This window comes from Scyliorhinus torazame, chromosome 2 (assembly GCF_047496885.1).
Source record: "Scyliorhinus torazame isolate Kashiwa2021f chromosome 2, sScyTor2.1, whole genome shotgun sequence".
Lineage (NCBI taxonomy): Eukaryota > Metazoa > Chordata > Chondrichthyes > Carcharhiniformes > Scyliorhinidae > Scyliorhinus > Scyliorhinus torazame.
The window spans coordinates 272,255,763-272,283,256 of record NC_092708.1 but is presented as its reverse complement, the minus strand read 5'-3'; the positions used below and the strand labels follow the sequence as shown (position 1 = coordinate 272,283,256).

Sequence of the window (27,494 nt, the reverse complement as noted above, 5' to 3'; positions counted from 1 at the left end):
CAACATGCGCCGCATAAATCCGGCATCGTCCCAATTCGGGGCATATACATTCACTAATACCACCCGCACCCCCTGCAGCTTACCACTCACCATTGTCTGCCACGATGTTCAGCGCCTCAAACGACACCCGCTTCCCCACCAAAATCACCACCCCTCGATTCTTTGTGTCCAACCCCAAGTGGAAAACCTGCCCTACCACCCCCCTTTCTCAGCCGAACCTGATCTGCCACCCTCAAATGAGTCTCCTGGAGCATAACCACATCTGCCTTCAGTCCCTTCAGGTGCGCGAACACACGGGCCCACTTGACCAGCTGATAACTTGGAATGTGAGAGGCCTGAACGGGCTGGTCAAGTGGGCCCGTGTGTTCGCACACCTGAAGGGACTGACGGCCTCCCATCTCCCCTCCCCCCACCGGGGCCCCGTCCTTCAAACCACCGACGCCCACACGCTCACAAAACCCCCACTTCGAACCAATTCACCCTACCCCACCCAGCACCCAAGGAAACAACCCAGAACAGAATATCCCCCAAATCACAGTAACCACAGTAGCCCTCCGCGACCTCCCCTCACAACCGACCCTCAGACCGTGTCCAACTTTTCGGCCTGAATAAAGGTCCACGCCTCCTCCGGCGTCTCAAAGTAATGGTGCCAGTCTTTAAATGCGACCCACAGTCGCGCCGGCTGCAGCATCCTGAATTTCACCCCCTTTCGATGCAGAACCGCCTTAGCCTGATTGTACCCGGCCCTCTTCTTGGCCACCTCCGCACTCCAGTCCTGGTATATACGGACCTCTGCATTCTCCCACCTGCTGCTCCACTCCTTTTTTGCCCATCTTAGGACACACGCCCTGTCCACCAAGCGGTGGAACCGCACCAATACCGCCTGCGGCGGCTCGTTAGACTTGGGCCTCCTCGCCAGGACTCGGTGGGCCCCATCAAGCACCAGGGGCCTCGGGAAGGCACCCGCGCCCATCAACGTGTCCGCATATGCTCCAGCATCCGACCCCTCCACTCCCTCCGGGAGACCCAGAATCCGCAGATTCTATCTCCTCGGCCGATTCTCCATGTCCTCGAACTTCTCCTGCCATTTCTTATGCAGCGCCTCGTGCACCTTCACCACCAGGCCCAATATCTCGTCCTCATTCTCCGAGGCCTTCTGCCACACCTCCCGGATCGCCGCCCCTTGGGCCTTCTGGGTCTCGACCAGCTTGTCGATCGAAGCCTTCATCGGCTCCAGCAACTCTGCTTTCAGTTCCGTGAAGCAGCGCTTGAGAAACTCCTGCTGCTCTTGTGACCACTGCTCCCACACTGCCTGGTCTCCACCCGCCGCCATCTTGCCTTTCCTCCCTCGCACTTTTCGCTGCACCAAAATTACTTTTTTCACCGCTCCATTCCTGGTCCAATCCATACACTGCCGGGAAATCGTACTGTCACCTTCCCACACGGGGAACCGTCGAACAAATGCCGCTGGGGCCCCTCAAAAGAGCCCAAAAGTCTCTTTCTGGCGGGAGCTGCCGAACGTGCGACTTAGCTCAGCATTGCCGCAACCGGAAGTCACAACTCCATATTTATGTGCAAATATTAAAAGTACAAAGTACATCAAGTACTAGACACCAGAAATAGGAAGTAGAATAGTATTGAGAGTATGCTATTCTAGTATAACTTAACAGGGAACACCCTAAATAGGTTTGTACTAGCATCCGCCAGTTGTTACTACTGTAAACATAAAAATAGGCATGTACGTTCAGTCACAAACAGCTGCCAGATATGTCAAATCAACAAAGACCACAGGACTTGTTTTAGAGTTTTTCAAAATGCTACGTGTTCAAATCTAACACTAGATAATCGATTTTCCCCAGTCTTGTAGACTAGCTAGCAAGCAACAAGATAAATGATGAGTATACTCTGAGGACTGGGAGAGTTTTGAAAATCAGCAAATGGTGACCAAGAAATTGACAGAGGGAAAATACAAAATGAGTAAACTAGCAAAAAAGGTGGTGCTGGGTGAGGAAGGAAAGTTGGCCTTGACACTGAGGGAAGACCCTTCACATCAAACATTGTATGGGATGTTTTGCTCATCTGCTTAGTCAAGTGATTGTAAAGAAAATTCCAAAACTGTCCCCAACCCCAACACTAACTGTAAATCAAACAAACATAAACTCTCTTGTTCTCAGAATCCGATAGTACAATTATCAAAACTTTTCACTGAACACCAAACCCCTGGCACTTGCAAAACTTTTTTAAAAAATTATAAATTTAGAGTACCCAATTATTTTTTCCAATTAAGGGGCAATTTAGCGTGGCCAATCCACTTAGCCTGCACATCTTTTGGGTTGTGGGGGTGAAACCCACGCAGACACGGGGAGAATGTGCAAACTCCACACGGACAGTGACCCAGGGCCGGGATTCGAACCCAGGTCCTCAGCGGAGTGAGGCAGCAATGCACTGCGCCACCGTGCTGCCCAGGCACTTGCAAAACTGCAGTTTCAAAAAATATGAATATCGATGGCTGCTACTGTACTCAGAACAGACCAGCTGAGATCTGGAAAATATCAAATATTGCCCAGCATCAACTTTTGTTCAAGGCAAGCGACTGGAGTGTCAACTGTGAAAAGGTTCCTGGGAAATGGGATTTGAACTTTTTCTCAAATGCTTCTTTAACTCAATTTTCTATTTTTTGAAATGTTTGTGAAGGGAGAGACATTTTTGCCTAAGCTTTATGTCTTGCACTCATCAGGACAATACACGGAACAATAATTTATACCAAAGAGAAGAGTGCTGATTGGTTGGCAAGTGGATTTTGATTGGTAGAGGCATTACCATGGAGAATGCACCAGTTGATGGTAAATGACAGTTAACTGCCAAGCATTGTTTGAAATTTAAAACTGGTAGCTTGACTCGGTTTGGTCAAGGCATGGCCCTGAGGAATGAACCAGCAAATGTCTGTCACTTCCTACCCCTTGTATAGTCTTAACATGTGGATGGTACGGTTACTATATTGACAACTTCAACTGCATGTCATAATTTCTTTACATGCTTTAATGGGCTTCATCATACGTTCAAATTCACCACTGAAATGTAGCAGTCAAATGAACTCCTGCAAGTCGAAAAAGCTGAGACAAAAATTCCCAGTATTCAGCAATACTCAAGTTCTGACGACCAAACAACTATTTCTTGGAAGTCAGAGAAATTGTTTCAAAGCATCATGGAGCACAGGCAGCCATTTAGGCCACCTTATCTGTGTCAACAAAGAACAAAGAAATGTACAGCACAGGAACAAGCCCTTCGGCCCTCCAAGCCCGTGCCGACCATGCTGCCCGACTAAACTACTATCTTCTACACTTCCTGGGTTCGTATCCCTCTATTACCATCCTATTCATGTATTTGTCAAGATGCCCCTTAAATGTCACAATCGTCCCTGCTTCCACCACCTCCTCCGGTAGCGAGTTCCAGGCACCCACTACCCTCGGTGTAAAAAAACTTGCCTCGTACATCTACTCTAAACCTTGCCCCTCTCACCTTAAACCTATGCCCCTTAGTAATTGACCGCTCTACCCTGGGGAAAAGCCTCTGACTATCCACTCTGTCTATGCCCCTCATCATTTTGTAGATCTCTATCAGGTCGCCCCTCAACCTCCGTCGTTCCAGTGAGAACAAACCGAGTTTATTCAACCGCTCCTCATAGCTAATGCCCTCCATACCAGGCAACATTCTGGTAAATCTCTTCTGCACCCGCTCTAAAGCCTCCACATCCTTCTGGTAGTGTGGCGACCAGAATTGAACACTATACTCCAAGTGTGGCCTAACTAAGGTTCTATACAGCTGCAACGTGACTTGCCAATTCTTATACTCAATGCCCCGGCCAATGAAGGCAAGCATGCCGTATGCCTTCTTGACTACCTTCTCCACCTGTGTGGCCCCTTTCAGTGACCTGTGGACCTGTACTCCTAGAACTCTCTGACTTTCAATACTCTTCAGGGTTCTACCATTCACTGTATATTCCCTACCTGCATTAGACCTTCCAAAATGCATTACCTCACATTTGTCCGGATTAAACTCCATCTGCCATCTCTCCGCCCAAGTCTCCAAACAATCTAAATCCTGCTGTATCCTCTGACAGTCCTCATCGCTATCCGCAATTCCACCAACCTGTGTGTCGTCTGCAAACTTACTAATCAGACCAGTTACATTTTCCTCCAAATCATTTATATATACTACAAAGAGCAAAGGTCCCAGCACTGATCCCTGTGGAACACCACTGGTCACAGCCCTCCAATTAGAAAAGCTTCCTTCCATTGCTACTCTCTGCCTTCGATGACCTAGCCAGTTCTGTATCCACCTTGCCAGCTCACCCCTGATCCCGTGTGACTTCACCTTTTGTACTAGTCTACCATGAGGGACCTTGCTGAAGTCCACATAGACAACATCCACTGCCCTACCTGCATCACTCATCTTTGTGACCTCCTCGAAAAACTCTATCAAGTTAGTGGACACGACCTCCCCTTCACAAAACCATGCTGCCTCTCACTAATACGTCCATTTGCTTCCAAATGAGAGTAGATCCTGTCTCGAAGAATTCTCTCCAGTAATTTCCCTACCACTGAAGTAAGGCTCACCGGCCTGTAGTTCCCTGGATTAACCTTGCTACCCTTCTTAAACAGAGGGACAACATTGGCTATTCTCCAGTCCTCCGGGACATCACCTGAAGATAGTGAGGATCCAAAGATTTCTGTCAAGGCCTCAGCAATTTCCTCTCCAGCCTCCTTCAGTATTCTGGGGTAGATCCCATCAGGCCCTGGGGACTTATCTACCGTAATCTTTTTTAAGACACCCAACACCTCGTCTTTTTGGATCTCAATGTGACCCAGGCTATCTACACACCCTTCTCCAGACTCAACATCTACCAATTCCTTCTCTTTGGTGAATACTGATGCAAAGTATTCATTTAGTACCTCGCCCATTTCCTCTGGCTCCACACATAGATTCCCTTGCCTATCCTTCAGTGGGCCAACCCTTTCCCTGGCTACCCTCTTGCTTTTTATGTACGTGTAAAAAGCCTTGGGATTTTCCTTAACCCTATTTGCCAATGACTTTTCATGACCCCTTCTAGCCCTCCTGACTCCTTGCTTAAGTTCCTTCCTACTTTCCTTATATTCCACACAGGCTTCGTCTGTTCCCAGCCTTTTAGCCCTGACAAATGCCTCCTTTTTCTTTTTGACGAGGCCTACAATATCTCTCGTTATCCAAGGTTCATGAAAATTGCCGTATTTATTCTTCTTCCTCACAGGAACATGCTGGCCCTGAATTCCTATCAACTGACACTTGAAAGCCTCCCACATGTCAGATGTTGATTTGCCCTCAAATATCCGCCCCCAATCTAGGTTCTTCAGTTCCCACCTAATATTGTTATAATTAGCCTTCCCCCAATTTAGCACATTCATCCTAGGACCACTCTTATCCTTGTCCACCAGCACTTTAAAACTTACTGAATTGTGGTCACTGTTCCCGAAATGCTCCCCTACTGAAACCTCTACCACCTGGCCGGGCTCATTCCCCAATACCAGGTCCAGTACCGCCCCTTCCCTAGTTGGACTGTCTACATATTGTTTTAAGAAGCCCTCCTGGATGCTCCTGACAAACTCTGCCCCGTCTAAGCCCCTGGCACTAAGTGAGTCCCAGTCAATATTGGGGAAGTTGAAATCTCCCATCACCACAACCCTGTTGTTTTTACTCTTTTCCAAAATCTGTCTACCTATCTGCTCCTCCATCTCCTGCTGGCTGTTGGGAGGCCTGTAGTAAACCCCCAACATTGTGACTGCACCCTTCTTACTCCTGATCTCCACCCATATAGCGTCACTGCCCTCTGAGGTGTCCTCCCGTAGTACAGCTGTGATATTCTCCCTAACCAGTAGCGCAACTCCGCCACCCCTTTTACATCCCCCTCTATCCCGCCTGAAACATCTAAATCCTGGAACGTTTAGCTGCCAATCCTGCCCTTCCCTCAACCAGGTCTCTGTGATGGCAACAACATCATCGTTCCAAGTACTAATCCAAGCTCTAAGTTCATCTGCCTTACCCGTAATACTTCTTGCATTAAAACATATGCACTTCAGGCCACCAGACCCGCTGTGTTCAGCAACTTCACCCTGTCTGCTCTGCCTCAGAGCCACACTGTCCCTATTCCCTAGTTCTCCCTCAATGCTCTCACCTTCTGACCCATTGCTCCCGTGCCCACCCCCCTGCCATACTAGTTTAAACCCTCCCGTGTGACACTAGCATACCTCGCGGCCAGGATATTTATGCCTCTCCAGTTCAGATGCAACCCGTCCCTCTTATACAGGTCACACCTGCCCCGGAAGAGCTCCCAGTGGTCCAGATAACAGAAACCCTCCCTCCTACACCAGCTGCTCTTTCTCCATTGTCCTACAATATTTTGTATGGGTAAGGGGAATAGATATAGAGGTGATTCTTTATTATAATACTTCCAATTTTGTGAATACCAAAAGGTATATTATATTTAATTGCTACCTGTCTTAGTGTACTCACCCATTGTTGAGGTAAGAAGTATCTGTACAATGTGTGCCATGGTAACCAGGTGGAAGAGGTAGAGGTTGTTGAATGCACAGCTGATGTCTGAGGGTTGTAGCTCCACAGTCTCCTCCCAGTACAATGAAGGAAATGCTAAGACTAGGCTTATCTGAAAAAAACAAATCAGAAGCAACAACACTGAAGAATTTAACTGCAATTCAACCTGCAAAAGCCAAAGTCATCAATCACACAAATCAAGCAGATATTTAGTGTGGCAAGTGGGAAGCAAATGCAATTTAAAAATAGGTTTTAGCTACCTACATCTTTAAAGGAATCCATCTGTCTCTGTGGCCAGGTTTTAGGAAGAGGAGGGGAAAGGGTGGCTCATAGACGTAACTGACCATATCCACTCACTTATTCAATGAGAATTATCTGACCTCTTTGGATGGACACAATGCATGTATTTCAAAATTAATGAGGTTAAATGTTGGTTGGTGGAAAGGGCAAAAGTCTTCAGACTGGGGAAAGTTAATTAATTTATTACTTATGATGCTTGAATAATCAACATAGCTTTTCTCTTCAACATTTGTGATGAAAGACTTGAGTCTTTGGTATAAATCACAGCTGCAGTAAATTACCCACGGGTTTAGAGATAATCTACAGAACAGACAGAAAGGGGGACGGTGGAATACTGATAATGTCACTGGATTAGTTATCTGTAATCCTAGGCAAATGTAATCAGGTTTGGGCATGTTAGCCATCAAACCGGAGGAACCTGAGATCAGTTGTGAGCTTGGCTGGATTATGCAGAAACAAACATTGGCACTAGTGAAGTTTCATCAAAGTCTATTCCAACCAGAAGTTGCAAAAGATGTAGTAAACCAAAAAGCAGGTTCTAGACATTTTTAGATGGATTTGATCAACTGATTGTTTAAATTAGCTTAGCGAAGTTCTCTTAGTCTCTCACCAACTTGCATCATGACTATATCACCTCAGTTCTAACTTGGAAATCTGGTGCAAGTTTTACCTGTAAACATTGATCTGACCATGTGGTATTTACTACTTTCCAAAGAACATGTTGGGCAACCCACGTGAACTCTGGCGGTTGACCTGGACAACATTCTGGCTTGGGCTGAAACTGGCAAGTAACATTCATGCCACACAAGTGCCGGGCAATGACCATCTCCAACAAGAGACAATCCAACCATCTCCCCATGACATTCAATGGCATTATCATCGCTGAATCCCCCACCATCAATATCCTGGAAGGTTACCATTGACCAGAAACTGAACTAGACTAGCCATATATATAATATATATATAAATATTATGTATATAGCAGGTCACCTGTCGACAAGGCACAAGTCAGGAGTGTAAGGGAACACTCTCCACTTGCCTGGATGAGTGCAGCTTCAACAACGTGCATGCAGCTTGACCCCAACCAGGACAAAGCAGCCCGTGTGACTGGCATCCCATCCACCATCTTCACCATCCACTTCCTTCACTGCTGACGTCAGTGACAACCATGTGTACCATCTACATGATGCACTGCAGCAACTCACCAAAGCTCTTTGGACAGCACCTTCAAAGCCCACAAGGCATACCAAGGAGAATTCATAGAATTTACAGTGCAGGAGGCCATTCAGCCCATCGAGTCTGCACCGGCTCTTGGAAAGAGCACCCTACTTAAGCCCACGCCTCAACCCTATTCCCATAACCCAAGCTAACATTTCTTGGACACGAAGGGCAATTTAGCATGGCCAATCAACCTGCACATCTTTGGACTGTGGGAGGCAACCGGAGCACCCGGAGGAACCCACCCAGACATGGGGAGGATGTGCAGATTCCGCACAGACAGTGACCCAAGCTGGGAATGGAATCTTGGACCCTGGATCTGTGAAACAACTGTGTTAACCACTGTGCTACCGTGCTGCCCACAGAGAAGGGCTGCAGATGTATGGGAACATCACTATTTGCAAGTTCCCTTCAAGCTACACACAATCCTGATTTGGAACTATTTCATCTTTCCTTCACTGTCACTGGGTCAAAGTCCTGGAACTTACTCCCTCAAGAGCACAGTGGGTACACCTACACTACATGGACTGGGGTGGTTCAAGAAGACAGCTCACCACTATCTTCTCAAGGATAATTAGCATGGGCAATAAATATGCTGGGCTAGCCACATCCTGTGAAGGAATAAAACTAATGTGAATTCTGCCTATGCTACAGGCATGGAGATTTCAGTTCCAAAGTGATGCTTTTTTTTTCCAATTAAGGGGCAATTTAGCGTGGCAATTCCACCTACCCTGCACATCTTTGGGTTGTGAGGGCGAAATCCATGCAGGCACAGGGAGAACATGTAAACTCCACACGGACAGTGACCCAGGATCGAACCCGGGTCCTCGGCACCATGAGGCAGCAGTGCTGATCCCTGCGCACCATGCCGCTTGATGCTGTCTATTTAAAGAAATGCCCAACTCTCCAACTGTAATATATAGGAAAAGGAGGCTAATCATCCCCTCAAACCTGTGTTCTGCCATTCAGGTAGATCAATTGACCTGTTTTTACTCTTTATCCCTAATACCCCTGCCTAACAAAAATCTATCAATGTCAGCCGTGAAACTTTCAACTGACGCTCCTGGTTCAACAGCTTTATGGATAAGGTTCTCCAAGTACAGAATGTGAACAAGTGCTTCCTGACATGGCTCAGAATCAAGAATCCACAGCACAACCACAATATTAAAACAGAACAAACAACTAGTTTAAATAATTTTCTCATGTGGCCTGGTTTAGGGCGGTATTAAGTGAGGTAGAACCGGTGGGGGATGATGGTGGATGGTTGTGGGGAATGGAGGCGTAAGCTCCGGTAAGAGTTGTGACTCGGGAGATAAATGGGCCAGTTAAGAGGTCCCGGGTTTTTGAGCACCCGAGGGGTTTGAAAGCGGAGCTGATTTTTCTGCAGGAGACGCACCTCCGGGTGAAGGGTAAGGTTAGGTTGAGGAAGGGATGGGTGGGACAAGTATTTCACTCGGGGTTTGATTTGAAGTAACGCGGTGGCCATTTTGTTGAACAAAAGGACGCGGTTTCTGTTGGCCAGGGAAGTGCGGGACCCGGAGGGAAGATATGTGATAGTGAGTGGGGTGCTGGTGGTGCCAGTACGTATATGCACCCAATTGGGATAACGCAGGGTTTGAAAGGGGTTAGTGGGAGCAATCCCGGACTTGGATATGCACCAACTGATTATGGGTGGAGATTTTAATTGGGTAATGGAACCAAAGATGGACAGCTCGAGCCCCAAGTCAATGGGAAGGTCGAGGATGGCGAAGGAGTTGGGAGGCTTTATGGAACATTTGGGTCTCTTGGCAGATAAGGGGTTTTGCAAAAAGGTGAGGCTGGCGATTGGGGATTACGTGGAGCTTAATCAGAATGGGGAGGTGTCAGCGGCCTCATTCTGGGAGGAGTTGAAGGCGGGGGTTCGAGAGGCAATTATCTCGTTCAAGATGAACAGGGATAGGAGGAGGAGGGAGGAGCATGGACGGTTGCTGGACCATATAGTCGAGGTGGACAGGAGATACTTGGGGCTCCCACCAAGGAGTTGTTGGCGGAGAGGAAGAGGCTGAATGGGCAGTTTGATAGGTTGACGACAGGAAAGACGGCGGGGCAGTTACGGAGGGTGAAGGGGGTGCAGTACAAGTATGGAGAGAAGGCGAGCTGTATGCTGGCCCACCAGCTGCGGAGGCCCTGGAGCTGAGGGAGGTGATAGATAGTATCAGGGGAATGCAGTCGGGGAAGGCCCGGGCCAGGCGGCTTCCCAGCGGAGTTTTATAAGGTGTTTGTGACAGAGTTGGCCCCTCATTTGTTGGAGATGTTTCGTGAAGCATTGAAGAAAGTGGAGTTGCCAGAAATGCTGACACTGGTGTTGATTATACTAATCCCCAAGAAGGAGAAGGATATGCTAGAGTGTGGGTCATACAGGCCCATTTTGTTGTTGAATACAGACGTGAAAGTACTGGTTCAGTTGCTGGTGGGGGTGAGATGGAGTGATGTCTGCCAGGGGTTGTTTCTGAGGATCAAAAAGGTTTGTAAAGGGCCGACAGCTCTCTCAGCAATATCAGGAGGCTGTTAAACGTGGTTATGACTCCATCAGGGGGGCGGGCACCGGAGGTTATTGTATCTATGGATGTGGAAAAGGCCTTTGATCGGGTGGAATGGAGGTACTTATTTGCAATTTTGGGAAGGTTTGGGTTTGGGCGAAGTTTGAGTGTGTCGTTTGCATGTATCCCCGGTGGCAAGTGTACGTATTAATAAGATGAGTTCACCAAGTTTGGACTGCACAGGGAACAAGAAAGGGGTGTTCGTTGTCATCGCTGCCGTTCACGCTGGCGATTGAACCCATGGCGATGGCCCTTTGGGGGTCTGTGGAGTGGCAGGGAATTGTGAGGGGTAGGGGCAGCATGGCGGTGCAGTGGTTAGCACTGCTGTCTATGGCGCTGAGGACCCGGGTTCGATCCCGGCCCCGGGTCAGTCTCCATGTGGAGTCTGCACATTCTCCCATATCTGCGTGGGTTTCACCCCAACAACCCAAAGATGTGCAGGGTGGGTGGATTGGTCACGCTAAGTAGCGCCTTAATTGAAAAAAAAAAATTGGGTACTCGAAATTTTAAAAAAACAAACAAAAAGGGAATTGTGAGGGTCAGCAGGGAGCACCGGGTGTCGCTCAGCGTGGACGACCTGTTGTTTTGTGTCGGAACCGTTGGAGAGTATGGGTAGGTTCATGGGACTATTGGAGAGTTTTGGGGCTTTCCCTGGGTATAAGTTAAATGTCCGGGAGAGTGAGGTGTTTCTGGTAATGTGGCAGGGCGGGGGGCAATTTGGAGGCATTGCTGTTCAAGGAAGCTAGGGAAAGGTTTCGGTATTTGGGGATTCATGTGACCAGTGAATGGGCTACGATTCACAGGTGGAATTTGACAACGTTACTGGAGGAGATTAGGGGGGATTTTAAGAAGTGGGGCACGTTGCACCTGACATTAGCAGGGAGGGTGCAGGTGGCAAAGATTAATGTGTTGCTGAGGTTCCTGTTTGTTTTCCAGACCCTCGCGATCTTTCTCCTTAGGGCCTTCTTCTGGAAGTTGGAGACAGTGATCCCTGAATTTAAATGGGCAGGTAAGGTGCCGAGGGTAAAAAGGGCTCTGTTGCAGAGGCAGACACAGAAAGTGTGGTTGGCGCTCCCGAACCTGCTGCATTATTATTAGGCGGCGAATGTGGAAGTGAGGCGATGATGGTAGTGAGGGAGCGCAGTGGGTAAAGATGAAAGAGGGGTCCTGTAGGGATCCAGTCTGAGGGCCATGGTAATGGCTCTGCTGCCAATAACTCAGGGGAAGTATACGGGGAGTAGACCGTGTAGTCAACGGTCAGGGTGTGAAATCAGCAGAGGAGACATTTTAAGTTGGAGAGGATGTCGGCGTTGATGCCACTGTGTGGGAACCATAGGTTCAAGCCAGGGATATGGATGGGATGTATGGGAACTGGAGGGAGGATTGATTGAAGAGGGTTAGGAACTTGTACTCGGAAGGGAAGTTTGCAGGTCTGGATGAGTTGCAGGAGAGGGTTGAGCTACATAGGAGTAGTGAGTTTAGATATATGCAGGTTCGGGACTTTGTGCGGAAAGAGTGGAGGGCGTAGCCCAGGTTGCCAGAGTACACTTTATTGGAGCATCTGCTGCTCCCGGATGAGTTAGGGAAGGGTAGGGTTGGAGATATATGGGTGGTTGGGGGAGCACGGTGGGTGCAAGTGGTGACGATCAAGAACAAATGGGAGGAGGAGTTGGGTGGGGAAATAGGCTGGGGTCTGTAGTGTGAGGTGATGCGGAGGGTGAACTCAACCTCCTCCTGCGTAAGGATGAACTTGATTCAGTTAAAGGTGGTGCATAGGGTACACATGACTCAGGTGAGGATGAGTGGGTTCTTCCAGGGGGTGGCCGATGGTTTCGAGATGTGTGGGCCTTGGCGGGCGAATCATGCTCATATGTTCTGGGGTTGCAAGAAACTGGAGAGATACTGGGAGGCGGTGTTTGTGATGTTATCTACGATAGTGGGGGTGGAAGTCATGCCGGGCCCAATGGTGGCGAATTTTGGGTTTTTGGAAGCGCCAGAGATTCTGGAGGGGAAGGGGTCCGGTGCTATGGCCTCAGGCTCTCTAATTGCCTAGCAGAGGATCCTGTTAAATTGTAGGTCGGATACACCGCCGGGGATGCAGCTTGGCTGTGTAACTTGTACGACTTTCTCTGGTAGGAGAACGTTAAGTTTGAGTTGAGGGAGTCAGCGGAGGGCTTTGCGATGAAAACATAGTTTCTTTAAATACATTAAAAACAAACGGGAGGCAAAAGTTGACATTGGGCCGCTCCAAAATGACGCTGGTAATTTTGTGATGGGAGACAAGGAAATAGCTGAGGAACTGAATAAGTACTTTGCGTCAGTCTTCACAGTGGAAGACATGAGTAATATCCCAACAATTCCAGAGAGTCAGGGGGCAGAGTTGAATATGGTAGCCATCACAAAGGAGAAAGTGCTAGAGAAACTAAGAGGTCTAAAAATTGATAAATCTCCGGGCCCAGATGGGCTACATCCTAGAGTTCTAAAGGAGATAGCTGAAGAAATAGTGGAGGCGTTAGTTATGATCTTTCAAAAGTCACTGGAGTCAGGGAAAGTCCCAGAGGATTGGAAAATCGCTGTCGTAACCCCCCTGTTCAAGAAGGGAACAAGGAAAAAGATGGAAAATTATAGGCCAATTAGTCAAACCTCGGTTGTTGGCAAGATTCTAGAATCCATTGTTAAGGATGAGATTTCTAAATTCTTGGAAGTGTAGGGTCGGATTAGGACAAGTCAGCATGGATTTAGTAAGGGGAGGTCGTGCCTGACAAACCTGTTAGAGTTCTTTGAAGAGATAACAAATAGGTTAGACCAAGGAGAGCCAATGGATGTTATCTATCTTGACTTCCAAAAGGCCTTTGATAAGGTGCCTCACGGGAGACTGCTGACTAAAATAAGGGCCCATGGTATTCGAGGCAAGGTACTAACATGGATTGACGATTGGCTGTCAGGCAGAAGGCAGAGAGTTGGGATAAAAGGTTATTTTTCAGAATGGCAACCGGTGACGAGTGGTGTCCCGCAGGGTTCAGTGTTGGGGCCACAGCTGCTCTCTTTATATATTAACGATCTAGATGACGGGACTGAGGGCATTCTGGCTAAGATGATACAAAGATAGGTGGAGGGGCAGGTAGTATGGAGGAGGTGGGGAGGCTGCAGAAAGATTTAGACAGTTCAGGAGAGTGGTCTAAGAAATGGCTGATGAAATTCAACGTGGGCAAGTGTGAGGTCTTGCACTTTGGAAAAAAGAATAGAGGCGTGGACTATTTTCTAAACGGTGACAAAATTCATAATGCTGAAGTGCAAAGGGACTTGGGGGTCCTAGTCCAGGATTCTCTAAAGGTAAACTTGCAGGTTGAGTCCGTAATTAAGAAAGCAAATGCAATGTTGTCATTCATCTCAAGAGGCTTGGAATATAAAAGTAGGGATGTACTTCTGAAGCTTTATAAAGCATTAGTTAGGCCCCATTTAGAATACTGTGAGCAATTTTGGGCCCCACACCTCAGGAAGGACATACTGGCACTGGAGCGGGTCCAGCGGAGATTCACACGGATGATCCCAGGAATGGTAGGCCTAACATACGATGAACGTCTGAGGATCCTGGGATTACATTCATTGGAGTTTAGGAGGTTGAGGGGAGATCTAATAGAAACTTACAAGATAATGAATGGCTTAGATAGGGTGGATGTAGGGAAGTTGTTTCCATTAGCAGGGGAGACTAGGACCCGGGGGCACAGCCTTAGAATAAAAGGGAGTCACTTTAGAACAGAGATGAGGAGAAATTTCTTCAGCCAGAGTGTGGTGGGTCTGTGGAATTCATTGCCACAGAGGGCGGTGGAGGCCGGGACGTTGAGTGTCTTTAAGACAGAAGTTGATAAATTCTTGATTTCTCGAGGAATTAAGGGCTATGGAGAGAGAGCGGGTAAATGGAGTTGAAATCAGCCATGATTGAATGGTGGAGTGGACTCGATGGGCCGAATGGCCTTACGTCCGCTCCTATGTCTTAGAGAACATAGTGCAGACGGAGGCCAGTCGGCCCATCGAATCTGCACCGACCCACTTAAGCCCTCACTTCCACCCTATCCCCGTAACCCAATAACCCCTAACTTTTTTGGTCACTAAAGGCAATTTATCATGGCCAATCCATCTAACCTGCACGTCTTTGAACTGTGGGAGGAAACCAGAGCACCCCGAGGAAACCCACGGGGAGAACGTGCAGACTCCTCCGCAGTGACCCAGCGGGGAATCGAACCTGGGACCCTGGCACGGGGGGGGGGGGGGGGAATAAAAAGGGGAAAATTGTACAAACCGTGGACTGAGATTTTGTGAAGTGTGTATTTTATATGTTGCTGTTTTTACACGTTTGGAAAGTCCATTAAAAGAAACATACCAAGAGGTGGAAGAAGTCAATATCCAGAATTGACCAAGTGTCTTCAACATCCATCTGGGGCACAAAAACTGGAAAGTAAAACACAAAATAATATTATGTAAAAATACTTTTGTTGGCCAAACTGAGTGGTTCATTATCAGAATGACAATGAACAACCTTAACTGAATTATCTAGAGTTTCTTATAATACAAAAATTTGAATAATCAAAGTTCAGCAAAACTGACAACATTCTACACCAAAATAACACGTTTTGGGCGGCACAGTGGTTAACACTGTTACCTCACAGCGCCAAGGACCCAGGCTCGATCCCAGCCCTGGGTCACTGTCTGTGTGGAGTTTCCACATGCTCACCCCCACAACCCAAAGATGTGCAGGGTAGGTGGATTGGCCATGCTACATTGCCCCGCTACATTGCCCCCAATTAGAAACAAATAATAAATATAACACGTTTCAGCATCAGGTGCATTTTAAAAAAAATTGTTTATATTCATCCATGTATGTGGGCTCCGCTGGCTAGACCAGTATTTATTGCCCATTCCTAATTGCCCTTGAGAAGATGGTGGTGAGCTGCCTTTTTGACCCACCTCAGTCATGTGGTGCAGGTACACCCACAGTGCTGTTATGGAGGGAGTTTCAAGATTGTGACCCAGCGACAATGAAGGAACAGCGATATATTCTCAAGTCAGGATGGTGAGTGAATTCCAGCTGGTGGTGTTCCCATGTATCTGCTGCCTTTGTACTTTTACAAGTTAGTGGTTGTGGGTTTGGAAGGCATTGTCTAAGGAGCCTTTCTGAGTTCCTGAGTACATCTTGTAAATGGTGCACACTGCTGTTACTCTGCAATGGTGGTAGAAAGAGTGAATGTTGGTGGATGGGGTGCCAATAACATGGGCTACTTTGTCCTGGGTGGTGTCAAGCTTCCTGGGTGTCGTTGGAGCAGCACTCATCCAGGTTAAGGGGACAGTATTCCATCACACTTCTAACTTGTGTCTTGTAGACCGTGAACAGGTTTTGGGGAGTCAGTCGGTGAGATATCTCTCACGGAATTTTTAGCCTCTAACCTGCTCGTACAGCTACAGTATTTATACGGTTGGTCGAGTTAAGTTTCTGGTCAAGGGTAACCCCTAGTCTGTTGATAGAGGGGGATTCAGTGATGGTAATGCAATTGAATCTCAAGGGGCATTGGTTAGATTTGCTCTTGTCGGAGAAGGTCAATATCTGGCACTTGTGTGGTGCGAATATTACTTGCCACTGGTCAGTCCAGGCCTGGATATTGTCCAGATCTTGCTGCATTTGGGAATAAACTGCTTCAGTATTTGAGGAGTCGCAATTGTATAGTCATTAGCAAAAATCCCCACTTAAGACCTTAGGATAGAAGGAATGTCATTGATGAAGCAGCTGAAGATGGTTGGCCTTAGGACATTACCCTGAGGAATTCCTGCAATAATGTCCTGAGGATGGCTGGTGTAGACTGCCAAGATCAATCTTCCCCTCCAATTTCTCCATGAGACTGCTGACTGAGTGACTCATCCATTTTTCAAAAAGAACAAAGAACAAAGAAATGTACAGCACAGGAACAGGCCCTTCGGCCCTCCAAGCCCGTGCCGACCATGCTGCCCGACTAAACTACAATCTTCTACACTTCCTGGGTCCGTATCCCTCTATTCCCATCCTATTCATGTACTTGTCAAGATGCCCCTTAAATGTCACTATCGTCCCTGCTTCCACCACCTCCTCCGGTAGCGAGTTCCAGGCACTCACTACCCTCTGCGTAAAAAACTTGCCTCGTACATCTACTCTAAACCTTGCCCCTCTCACCTTAAACCTATGCCCCTAGTAATTGACCCCTCTACCCTGGGGAAAAGCCTCTGACTATCCACTCTGTCTATGCCCCTCATAATTTTGTAGACCTCTATCAGGTCTCCCCTCAACCTCCTTCGTTCCAGTGAGAACAAACCGAGTTTATTCAACCGCTCCTCATAGCTAATGCCCTCCATACCAGGCAACATTCTGGTAAATCTCTTCTGCACCCTCTCTAAAGCCTCCACATCCTTCTGGTAGTGTGGCGACCAGAATTGAACACTATACTCCAAGTGTGGCCTAACTAAGGTTCTATACAGCTGCAACATGACTTGCCAATTCTTATACTCAATGCCCCGGCCAATGAAGGCAAGCATGCCGTATGCCTTCTTGACTACCTTCTCCACCTGTGTTGCCCCTTTCAATGACCTGTGGACCTGTACTCCTAGATCTCTTTGACTTTCAATACTCTTGAGGGTTCTACCATTCACTGTATATTCCCTACCTGCATTAGACCTTCCAAAATGCATTACCTCACATTTGTCCGGATTAAACTCCATCTGCCATCTCTCCGCCCAAGTCTCCAAACAATCTAAATCCTGCTGTATCCTCCGACAGTCCTCATCGCTATCCGCAATTCCACCAACCTTTGTGTCGTCTGCAAACTTACTAATCAGACCAGTTACATTTTCCACCAAATCATTTATATATACTACAAAGAGCAAAGGTCCCAGCACTGATCCCTGTGGAACACCACTGGTCACAGCCCTCTAATTAGAAAAGCATCCTTCCATTGCTACTCTCTGCCTTCGATGACCTAGCCAGTTCTGTATCCACCTTGCCAGCTCACCCCTGATCCCGTGTGACTTCACCTTTTGTACTAGTCTACCATGAGGGACCTTGTCAAAGGCCTTACTGAAGTCCATATAGACAACATCCACTGCCCTACCTGCATCAATCATCTTAGTGACCTCCTCGAAAAACTCTATCAAGTTAGTGAGACACGACCTCCCCTTCACAAAACCGTGCTGCCTCTCACTAATACGTCCATTTGCTTCCAAATGGGAGTAGATCCTGTCTCGAAGAATTCTCTCCAGTAATTTCCCTACCACTGAAGTAAGGCTCACCGGCCTGTAGTTCCCGGGATTATCCTTGCTACCCTTCTTAAACAGAGGAACAACATTGGCTATTCTCCAGTCCTCCGGGACATCCCCTGAAGACAGCGAGGATCCAAAGATTTCTGTCAAGGCCTCAGCAATTTCCTCTCCAGCCTCCTTCAGTATTCTGGGGTAGATCCCATCAGGCCCTGGGGACTTATCTACCTTAATATTTTTTAAGACGCCCAACACCTCGTCTTTTTGGATCTCAATGTGACCCAGGCTATCTACACACCCTTCTCCAGACTCAACATCTACCAATTTCTTCTCTTTGGTGAATACTGATGCAAAGTATTCATTTAGTACCTCGCCCATTTCCTCTGGCTCCACACATAGATTCCCTTGCCTATCCTTCAGTGGGCCAACCCTTTCCCTGGCTACCCTCTTGCTTTTTATGTACGTGTAAAAAGCCTTGGGATTTTCCTTAACCCTATTTGCCAATGACTTTTCGTGACCCCTTCTAGCCCTCCTGACTCCTTGCTTAAGTTCCTTCCTACTTTCCTTATATTCCACGCAGGCTTCGTCTGTTCCCTGCCTTTTAGCCCTGACAAATGCCTCCTTTTTCTTTTTGACGAGGCCTACAATATCTCTCGTCATCCAAGGTTCCCGAAAATTGCCGTATTTATCCTTCTTCCTCTCAGGAACATGCCGGTCCTGAATTCCTTTCAACTGACACTTGAAAGGCTCCCACATGTCAGATGTTGATTTTCCCTCAAACATCCGCCCCCAAACTATGTTCTTCAGTTCCCGCCTAATATTGTTATAATTAGCCTTCCCCCAATTTAGCACATTCATCCTAGGACCACTCTTATCCTTGTCCACCAGTACTTTAAAACTTACTGAATTGTGGTCACTGTTACCGAAATGCTCCCCTACTGAAACCTCTACCACCTGGCCGGGCTCATTCCCCAATACCAGGTCCAGTACCGCCCCTTCCCTAGTTGGACTGTCTACATATTGTTTTAAGAAGCTCTCCTGGATGCTCCTTACAAACTCCTCCCCGTCTAAGCCCCTGGCACTAAGTGAGTCCCAGTCAATATTGGGGAAGTTGAAGTCACCCATCACCACAACCCTGTTGTTTTTACTCTTTTCCAAAATCTGTCTACCTATCTGCTCCTCCATCTCCCGCTGGCTGTTGGGAGGCCTGTAGTAAACCCCCAACATTGTGACTGCACCCTTCTTATTCCTGATCTCTACCCATATAGCCTCACTGCCCTCTGAGGTGTCCTCCCGCAGTACAGCTGTGATATTCTCCCTAGCCAGTAGCGCAACTCCGCCTCCCCTTTTACATCCCCCTCTATCCCGCCTGAAACATCTAAATCCTGGAACGTTTAGCTGCCAATCCTGCCCTTCCCTCAACCAGGTCTCTGTAATGGCAACAACATCATAGTTCCAAGTACTAATCCAAGCTCTAAGTTCATCTGCCTTACCCGTAATACTTCTTGCATTAAAACATATGCACTTCAGGCCACCAGACCCGCTGTGTTCAGCAACTTCTCCCTGTCTGCTCTGCCTCAGAGCCACACTGTCCCTATTCCCTAGTTCTCCCTCAATGCTCTCACCTTTTGACCTATTGCTCCCGTGCCCACCCCCCTGCCATACTAGTTTAAACCCTCCCGTGTGACACTAGCAAACCTCGCGGCCACGATATTTATGCCTCTCCGGTTTAGATGCAACCCGTCCTTCTTATACAGGTCACACCTGCCCCGGAAGAGCTCCCAGTGGTCCAGATAATGGAAACCCTCCCTCCTACACCAGCTGTTTAGCCACGTGTTTAGCTGCTCTATCTTCCTATTTCTAGCCTCACTGGCACGTGGCACAGGGAGTAATCCCGAGATTATAACCCTCGAGGTCCTGTCTTTTAACTTTCTGCCTAGCTCCCTGAACTCTTGCTGCAGGACCTCATGCCCCTTCCTGCCTATGTCGTTAGTACCAATATGTACAACGACCTCTGCCTGTTTGCCCTCCCCCTTCAGGATGCCCTCTACCCGTTCGGAGACATCCTGGACCCTGGCACCAGGGAGGCAACATACCATCCTGGAGTCTCTTTCAGATGAGACATTAAACAGAGGCCCTATCGAGCCTCTCAAATGGATGCAAAAAATCCCATGGCACTACTCAAAGAGTAGCAGGGACATCCTTCCTGGAAAATATTTCCCCTTCAACCATCATCTGGGTTATTATCTAAATGATCTTTATGAGTCCTTGCTTTAAGCAAATTGGCTGCAATGCTTGTTATATGACAACAGAGTACACTTCAAAAGTACTTCATTGGCTGCAAAGCATTGTGGAATGGCCTCAGGTTATGAAATGCTCTGAATGAATGCAAGCCTCTCTCTTATTTTCTAAGCTCAGATCATGTCCTGGCAAACTTTGTTGAAAATTTATTTCAAAAACGACTCAGTGAAAAAGGGGCATCTTTATTCTATTTGCCTGAATTCAAACCCATTGCTTCAATCAAACACCTCCCCACTATTTGAGATGGATCAGTTTATTTCTCCAAATAAGTTTATCATCATAAGCAACTGTGCTGCTTTCTATCATAATCGGTGTTACACGTGGTAAATGATGCAACTGTAAGTCAGTCTATGTGTGAAACAAATCGTACTCTTTCACAATGAGAGGATATGTAAAGAAGTCATATGAAAATCATAAGCAGAGCATTAATTTCTTTTAGGTACTTCCCTTTCAGTTTACCTCAACTGTACTTGTTACTAAGATAGTTTCCAACTACTGCTTCAAAACTATATTCAGCTAAAGTTGCAAATGAAGAATCCACATGTTCAGCTACCCAGTAATTACACGTACTTACCCGACATTAAACGGGTCAGGTGCTTCTGGATAACTCTGGGTGATGCCACTGTTCTCTGAGAAGCAGCAAACTGCAAAACGGCTTTCAGGCTAATACCCTACAAGTAGAAATATCTGGTCACTGTTCAGAATCTACTCTTCATCAGCAACACAATTTCCTGAAGATACAGACCGAGAAAATAAAAAGCCTAATTTACCGTAGGCATAGATTGAAGGTGAAAAGCAAAATTTTCTTGTGGAGGCTGAAAGGACAGAAGAGATCGTAGCAAGTACTTTGCCTTAGTTTTCACAGAGTATTATAAAGAATGAATGGGTACAAGAGGAAGAGACGGAACAATTAGTTAACTACAGGTAAGGAAGACTTCTGGTGGCAATCATGGAGTGAGTGCTTGCACAGAAGGTGGTTCCTCTGAGGTGTCAGATTTTTTGGCCTTCTGTGCCAGTTTTGTGAGGCTGTTGCAGGTGGAAAAAGTGGGATTATTAAAGAGTAAGGTGTTCTCCTCTGGTGGGGATGTTGGAAGTGGTGCCAGATGAGGTGTGTGTCAAATAAGGGGCACTTTTCAGGTCAGGAGGATACGCATTGAGTAGAAGGGGAAAAGATGGCGGAGGGACCAATGGCCCACGCAATGGTCAAAGAAGCAGTTGGTCGAATTGAAAAAACAAAGGCAGGCAGCCTCAGAAGACCAGCGAGGATTGCAGAGCTGATTCAGGCTGGCCTAGGGAGAGTGGAGCAGTGGCTGGAGGCGCAGAGTGCGTCGATCTAAAAGGTGGAGGAGATGTTGACTATTCACAAGGATCGGATTGACTCATTGGAGGGAGAAATGTTGATGATGGCGGATGGTCAGATAAAGTTGAAGGAGAAGGTCGATGGCCTAGAGAACCGCTCACGGAGCCAGAACCTGAGGATCATGGGGCTGCCTGAAGGAATTTGAGGGAACGAGGACCACGGAATACATGGCCAAGATGTTTGAGAAGCTGGCGTGTGTGTGTGTGTGTGTGTGTGTGTGTCGGACCGGGTTCAATAAGGACAAGGTGGCCTTATTCAGGAACAAGGTGCGGTTTGGGATGATGTACCCTGTCCGTCTGTGGGTCACGCATGGGGGAAAATAATATTACTTTGATACGCTGGAGAAGGCGAGTAACTTTTTAAGGGACCATGGGCTGGGGGGGGACGTTTGAAGACTTCGGATTTTACGTGGGTTCACCTGCGCAATGGACTGGTGTGGAATTTTACTCGGTGGGCGGGGGTTGGTATGACTTTGCATGCGTTTGTTATGTTTGTTTCTGTTAGCATTACCTACAACGTATCATTAATTATGTAGAAGAATAATTTTGTACCATTTTCCTCCCCGCGTTTGGGGGCATTAGGGATGTTAAAATGTGTGGGTTCTAGTGGGGAGCACGGGGGGGGGGGGGGGGGGGGGGGTGAAGACGACTCGAGGGTGGGGATGAAGGAGCTTTGTGCGATGTGCGGACAAGGTGCAATCGGGGGGGGGGGGGGGGAATAAGCAGCTGGCTTTGTTGCAAAGGAAGTGTGTTCTTTGCATTGGGTGGGGGGGTCACCCTGCTAGCAGGTATGCTAGTCGCTAGTGAACGTAAGCAAAGTGGGAGAATGTGTGAAGAGGGCTGTTATGGGGGAGGCGGGGGGGGGGGTTTGGTTTTTCTGGTCCCTTTGTTTCTGACTTGGGTTGGGATAGTGGGCCTGGGGTAGGGGAGGGGCTTTCTTTGTTTGGGGTGGAGGCGGGGGATGTTGCTGATGTTGAAGGTTTCTTTTCAGAGGTGGTGGTGGTTAGAGGGGGATGGCGGCGGACATCTTGAGGGGACTCTGAGGAGGTGGGCGAGACACGGGCCTGGGGCCCCTGTCCAGATTGCTCTCATGGAATGTTAGGGAACTGAATGGGCCGATCAAGTGTGTTTTTGCTCATTTAAAGAGTTTGAAGGCAGATGTGGTTTTTATGTAGGAGACGCACTTGTGGGTGGGTAAAAGATCATACAAGGTTGAGGAAAGGTTGGGTGGGGCAAGTGTTTCATTCAGGGCTGGACATGAAGACGAGGGGGACGGTGGCATTAATTAGTGGTGTTCTCGGTGAATAGCATAGTGGGGGACATGGGAGTACATAGCTGGATCATTCATGCTACAAGTCCTTAAAGGTGTCAGCAATGGCATGGAGTTGCTGGGGTCTACGGAGCGAATGGAGTGGACCCGTGGTGGTTTGGGTGTCCGAGGGCAAAGGAATTTTTACTCTTCTCGCATGTGCATTGGGTGGTTTCCCGATTCAACTTTTTTGTTATGGACAAATTGTTGTTGACAGGAGTGGATGGAATGGAATACTCGGTGATTGTGGTGTCGGACCATGCGCCGCATTTCGTGGATTTGTGTGTTGAGAAGGGGGGTTCCCAGCGGCCACAGTGGAGGCTGGATGTGGAGATGTTGGCCGTTAAGGGGCATGTAAGATGATATGTGTGGCTATACGCACCTATGTGGAGCTCAATAAAAGTGAGGACGTTTCTGTGGGAGGTGTTGAAGGTGGCAATTAGAGGGGCAGCTCAGTTCGATCAGAGTGGCTAGAGATAAGGTGGAGTGGTTGGAAAGGCTGAAGTTGGCAGAGGCCAATTTAGCAGTGAATCGGAGGTACTTGGCAGCCCCGAGGAGGGGTTGTTGAGGGTGAGGAAGAAGCTCCAGATGGGGTTTGAGCTTTGGTCTACAGGGAAGGCGGTGGGACAGTTGCGCCGGGTAAGGGGATGCTTTACGAGCTTGGGGAGAAGGCTCCTCACTGCATGCTGCTCGCGCACCAGGTGAGGCGGCAGGCGGTGGTGGGGGAGTTTGGGCAGATAAGGGAATTGGGGGCAGGTTGGTCATTGAGCCAGAGAAGGTGAAAGGCGTGTTTGAGGCCTTCTATCGAGCACTTTTCAGGTGCGGAGCTGAGCGGAGTGAGCTGCGAGCAGTCTGGGTAAGGTAGGTGGGATGTAACGCTCAGGGACCCTCAGAGGGCATGGGGTGGGGGGGTGGGGGGGGGGGGGGGGGGGGGGAGAACGGGGACGACGACTGAAAAGTGGCATCACAGGAAGGCTGTGATCTGATTGGATAAGAGGGAGACTGCTAAATTTGAATCTGTGTTTGTGTTAAATTTGAATCCGTGTTAAATTACTGGTTAGTCAAAAATTAATTAATTAGAGCTAGAAATGAGGGGGTGCAGTGCTTCTCATTGGATAGACATATGGACGATAAGGGAATAGTGTAGATGGGCTTTAGAGTGGTTTCACAGGTCGGCGCAACATCGAGGGCCGAAGGGCCTATACTGCGCTGTTATGTTCTATGTTCAATTGCCAGATGTGGGGGATCCGTGACGCCGCAGGCGTTCTGGACAACTACATCTGCATGAAGTGCACCCAATTGCAGCTCCTCACAGACCGCTTAGAGCGCTTGGAAGAGTGGGAGTCATATCGTTGGATATCGCTTCTGAAGGTAGATGTGAAGTTGTTGGCCACGGTGCTGTCAATGGACATGGAGGATTGTGTGCTAGGGATGATAGGCGAGGACCAGACGGGGTTTGTAAAGGGGCGACAGTTTGTGTCAAATATTAGGTTATTAAAAGGTGGTGATGAGACCCCTGAGGGGTCAGGAAATGGAGGTGATAATATCCATGGATGCAGAAAAGGCATTTGATTGGGTTGAGTGGGAATACCTGTTTGAAATGTTGGGACAGTTTGGTTTTGGGCCGAGGTTGGTGGGCTGGATTAAGATGTTGTACAACAGCCAGATATTTATGGGGACGGAGAGGGTATCGATGGAGGAGGTAAAACGAAGCGGGAGGAGGAGCGGGGATTGGGGGGGGGGGGGGGGGGGGGGGGAAGAGAGAGAGAATCCATGCCGGGAGCATGGAGTGACCTCCTTGTGTACGAGATTGAGTCTAATTCAAGTTAAGGTGGTGCATAGAGTGCACATGACAGTTTCGTGGATGAGTCCTTTTTTCTCCCCAGAGGTGGGGGATAAATGTGCTTATAAAGGTGCTTAAGGGGGCAGGCAAACCACATTCATGTTTTGTTCCTGCCCGAAATTGGTGGAGTTTTGGGAGGCCTTTTCGGGGGTTATGTTGGAGATTTTGGGGGTGCAGGTGGCTCTGAGGCTGGGGGGCGATATTCAGGGTGTTGGAGGATCCGGGAGTGCAGTTGGGGGAGGGAGGCTGACATGCTGGTCGTTGCCTCCCTGACAGCCTGGAGACGGATCTTGTTGGGGTGTTGGGCTCCAGAGCTGTCCAAGGCGGCAGGGTGAGTGAGTGACCTGGTGTAATTCCTACATCTGGGAAATATAAAGTTTGTCAAGAGGGTTTCTTCTCGAGGTGGAGGTTGTTCATCGCCTTCTTCAAGGAGTGGTAGACATCCGGGGGGGGGGTTGTTGTTATGGGTTATCTTTGTTTTACGTGATAAGTATAAAGTGGAGCATGTGGGGTATTCAAGGGAATGAACGGATTTTTTTGTATTGTGGCAAGTACATAAAGATGATTGTTTTGTGTGGTTTTTTTTATGAATTAAAAATGCCTTGAATAAAGATATTTTTTTTAAAAAGCTACAGATAACGAAGCAGGGCTGGGAAAAATGACAGAAGAGTTTGTCTTCTCTGCCTAAAGGGAATGGTGATGGGCATGTAAAGAAAGGAAATGAAAGATGTGTCTAGAGCAGGCAGGTGTGTTACTGTCTGAAAGTGAAAATAACAGAAAAATTGAAACAAGGAGTAAAAAATGGGTGCGGTGGGGGGTGGCGGGCAGGCAGGGTTTGAGGTCTGAAATTTTGGAATTCAATGTCGAATCCGGGAGGCTGCAAAGTACCTAATCAACGATGAGCTGCTGCTCCTCAAGCTTACATTGAGCTTCTCTGGACAATACAGTAGGCCGAGGATAGAAATGTCAATGTGAGGGCAAGATGGAGAATTAAAATGACAGGTCACTAAAAACTCAGGGTCATGCTTGTGGACTGAACAGAGATGTCCTGTAAAGCAGTGATCTAATTTGTAATTCTATGATTAGTGAATGCAGTAGACTAAATCAAAAGCACACAAATTCCAGCTTCACCTGGAAGTGGTGTTTGGAGCCTTGCATGCTGAGGTGGTAAAGGAACAGGAATTACATCTCCTTCATCTGCATAGGAAGGTGCTGTGGGGAGGGCAGGGACGTTGCGGGGTGCTTGATAGGTAGACCAAGTTATTACAGAAGGAACAGTCCCTTTGGAATGCTAAAAAGGGAAGGCATGAGAAGATATGGTTGGTGGTGCCATCACATTGCAGGTGGCAGAAATGGAGGAAAATGATCCACTGAATATGGAGGCTGGTGAGGTGGAAAGTGAGGAAAATGGGAATTCTATCATGGTTCTGGGGGCGGGGTGAGAGGAAGGGGTGAAGTGCAAGAAATGTGGTGGACACAATCAAGGTTCCTGTCAACCACGGTGGAGCAGGTGGGGGTGGGGAGAGAAAGAGTCCTTGGTTGAGGGAAAAAATGATAATTTAGAATGCTGGTGTGGAAGGTCACATCATTGGAATAGATGTGACAGTGACAGAGGAACTATGAGCAAATGTAGTCAAAGATAGCTGTGAGAGTCAGTGGGCTTATAATGAACATTAGCTCGAAGCCTATCGTTAGAAATAGAGGCAGAGAGGTCAAGAAAGGGAAGGGAGGAATCAGTGATGACCATGTGAAAGTGAGAGAAAGCTGAAAATTGGAAGCAAAGTTGATGAAAGTTCTCCAATTTGGGGTGAGAACACGACAGGGCACTGATAAACTCATTAATGTATCTTCACCCCCACCCACTCCACCGTGTAGGACTGCAACAAGGAAAATTGCACACATCCAGTAAAAAGACAGGCATAGTTAGGACCCGTATGAGTACCCATAACAACATATTAATATTTGGAGTTTTTTTGTCTTATTTTCAATTTCAGACAGTAGATACCTGCTCGTCATATCTTTTGTTTCTTTTCATGCCACATCAGCATTCCCTTTGGCCCTTAACGACTAATTATGTCAATTAATCTCTCTATTTCCACTCTATCCTTTTGTCCTTGTCCCATCCACCCCATGCTCATAACCATCTCTAACCTATCCCAGTTCCGACCTGAAACGTTAACTCTGTTTCTCTCAGGTTGCTGCCTGACCTGAGTATTTCCAGCATTTTCTGTTTTTATATTAGAAGGAAATGACTAATATATTCCTTTTTGGACTGGTGGATGGGAACAACCGTATTGCTTAGTGGTCAATATTGGGACCACCATTTGTTTCTTATATATGCAGAGTAACCAACTGTGAAAAGACATAGATTAGATGATGACATTTCACAGAGACAAATATCAGGTGTTCCATTTTGGGACTTGAAGGAAAGGGTATATACACTAACTTGTAAAACAAGTAGTTGAACAGTTAGTTGTTTAGATAGGAGAAATTAAAAAATGCCAGACATTTTTACAAATTAGAGCACAGGCTACAAAAGTAAAGAGGTGATACTAAGCCTACACAAACCATAGGCTACACGCTACACATCAAAGAATTGAGTTAATTTCATCAAGTTTTACTTCAACACATTTGTCACAGTCACAGAAAGGAAGCAGAATGGACTAACTAAGATGATATCAGGTATGAAGGACAGACTGGCGAAAGGAAGCTCTTTCCTACAGAA

General features: G+C 47.5%; 1 protein-coding gene across 1 annotated transcript in view; it reads right to left on the bottom strand.

Moving 5' to 3' along the window:
• The window catches only part of ubr1 (ubiquitin protein ligase E3 component n-recognin 1), a 398,703-nt gene that overhangs the window by 41,080 nt on the left and 330,129 nt on the right, over window positions 1-27,494 (bottom strand). The window contains exons 37-39 of the mRNA XM_072487581.1: window positions 20,833-20,929; window positions 15,064-15,131; window positions 6,547-6,697 (exon numbers count right to left, since the gene is read on the bottom strand). Of these exons, the coding sequence (XP_072343682.1) occupies window positions 6,547-6,697; window positions 15,064-15,131; window positions 20,833-20,929 (316 nt within the window). The remainder of the gene's footprint in view (window positions 1-6,546; window positions 6,698-15,063; window positions 15,132-20,832; window positions 20,930-27,494) is intronic.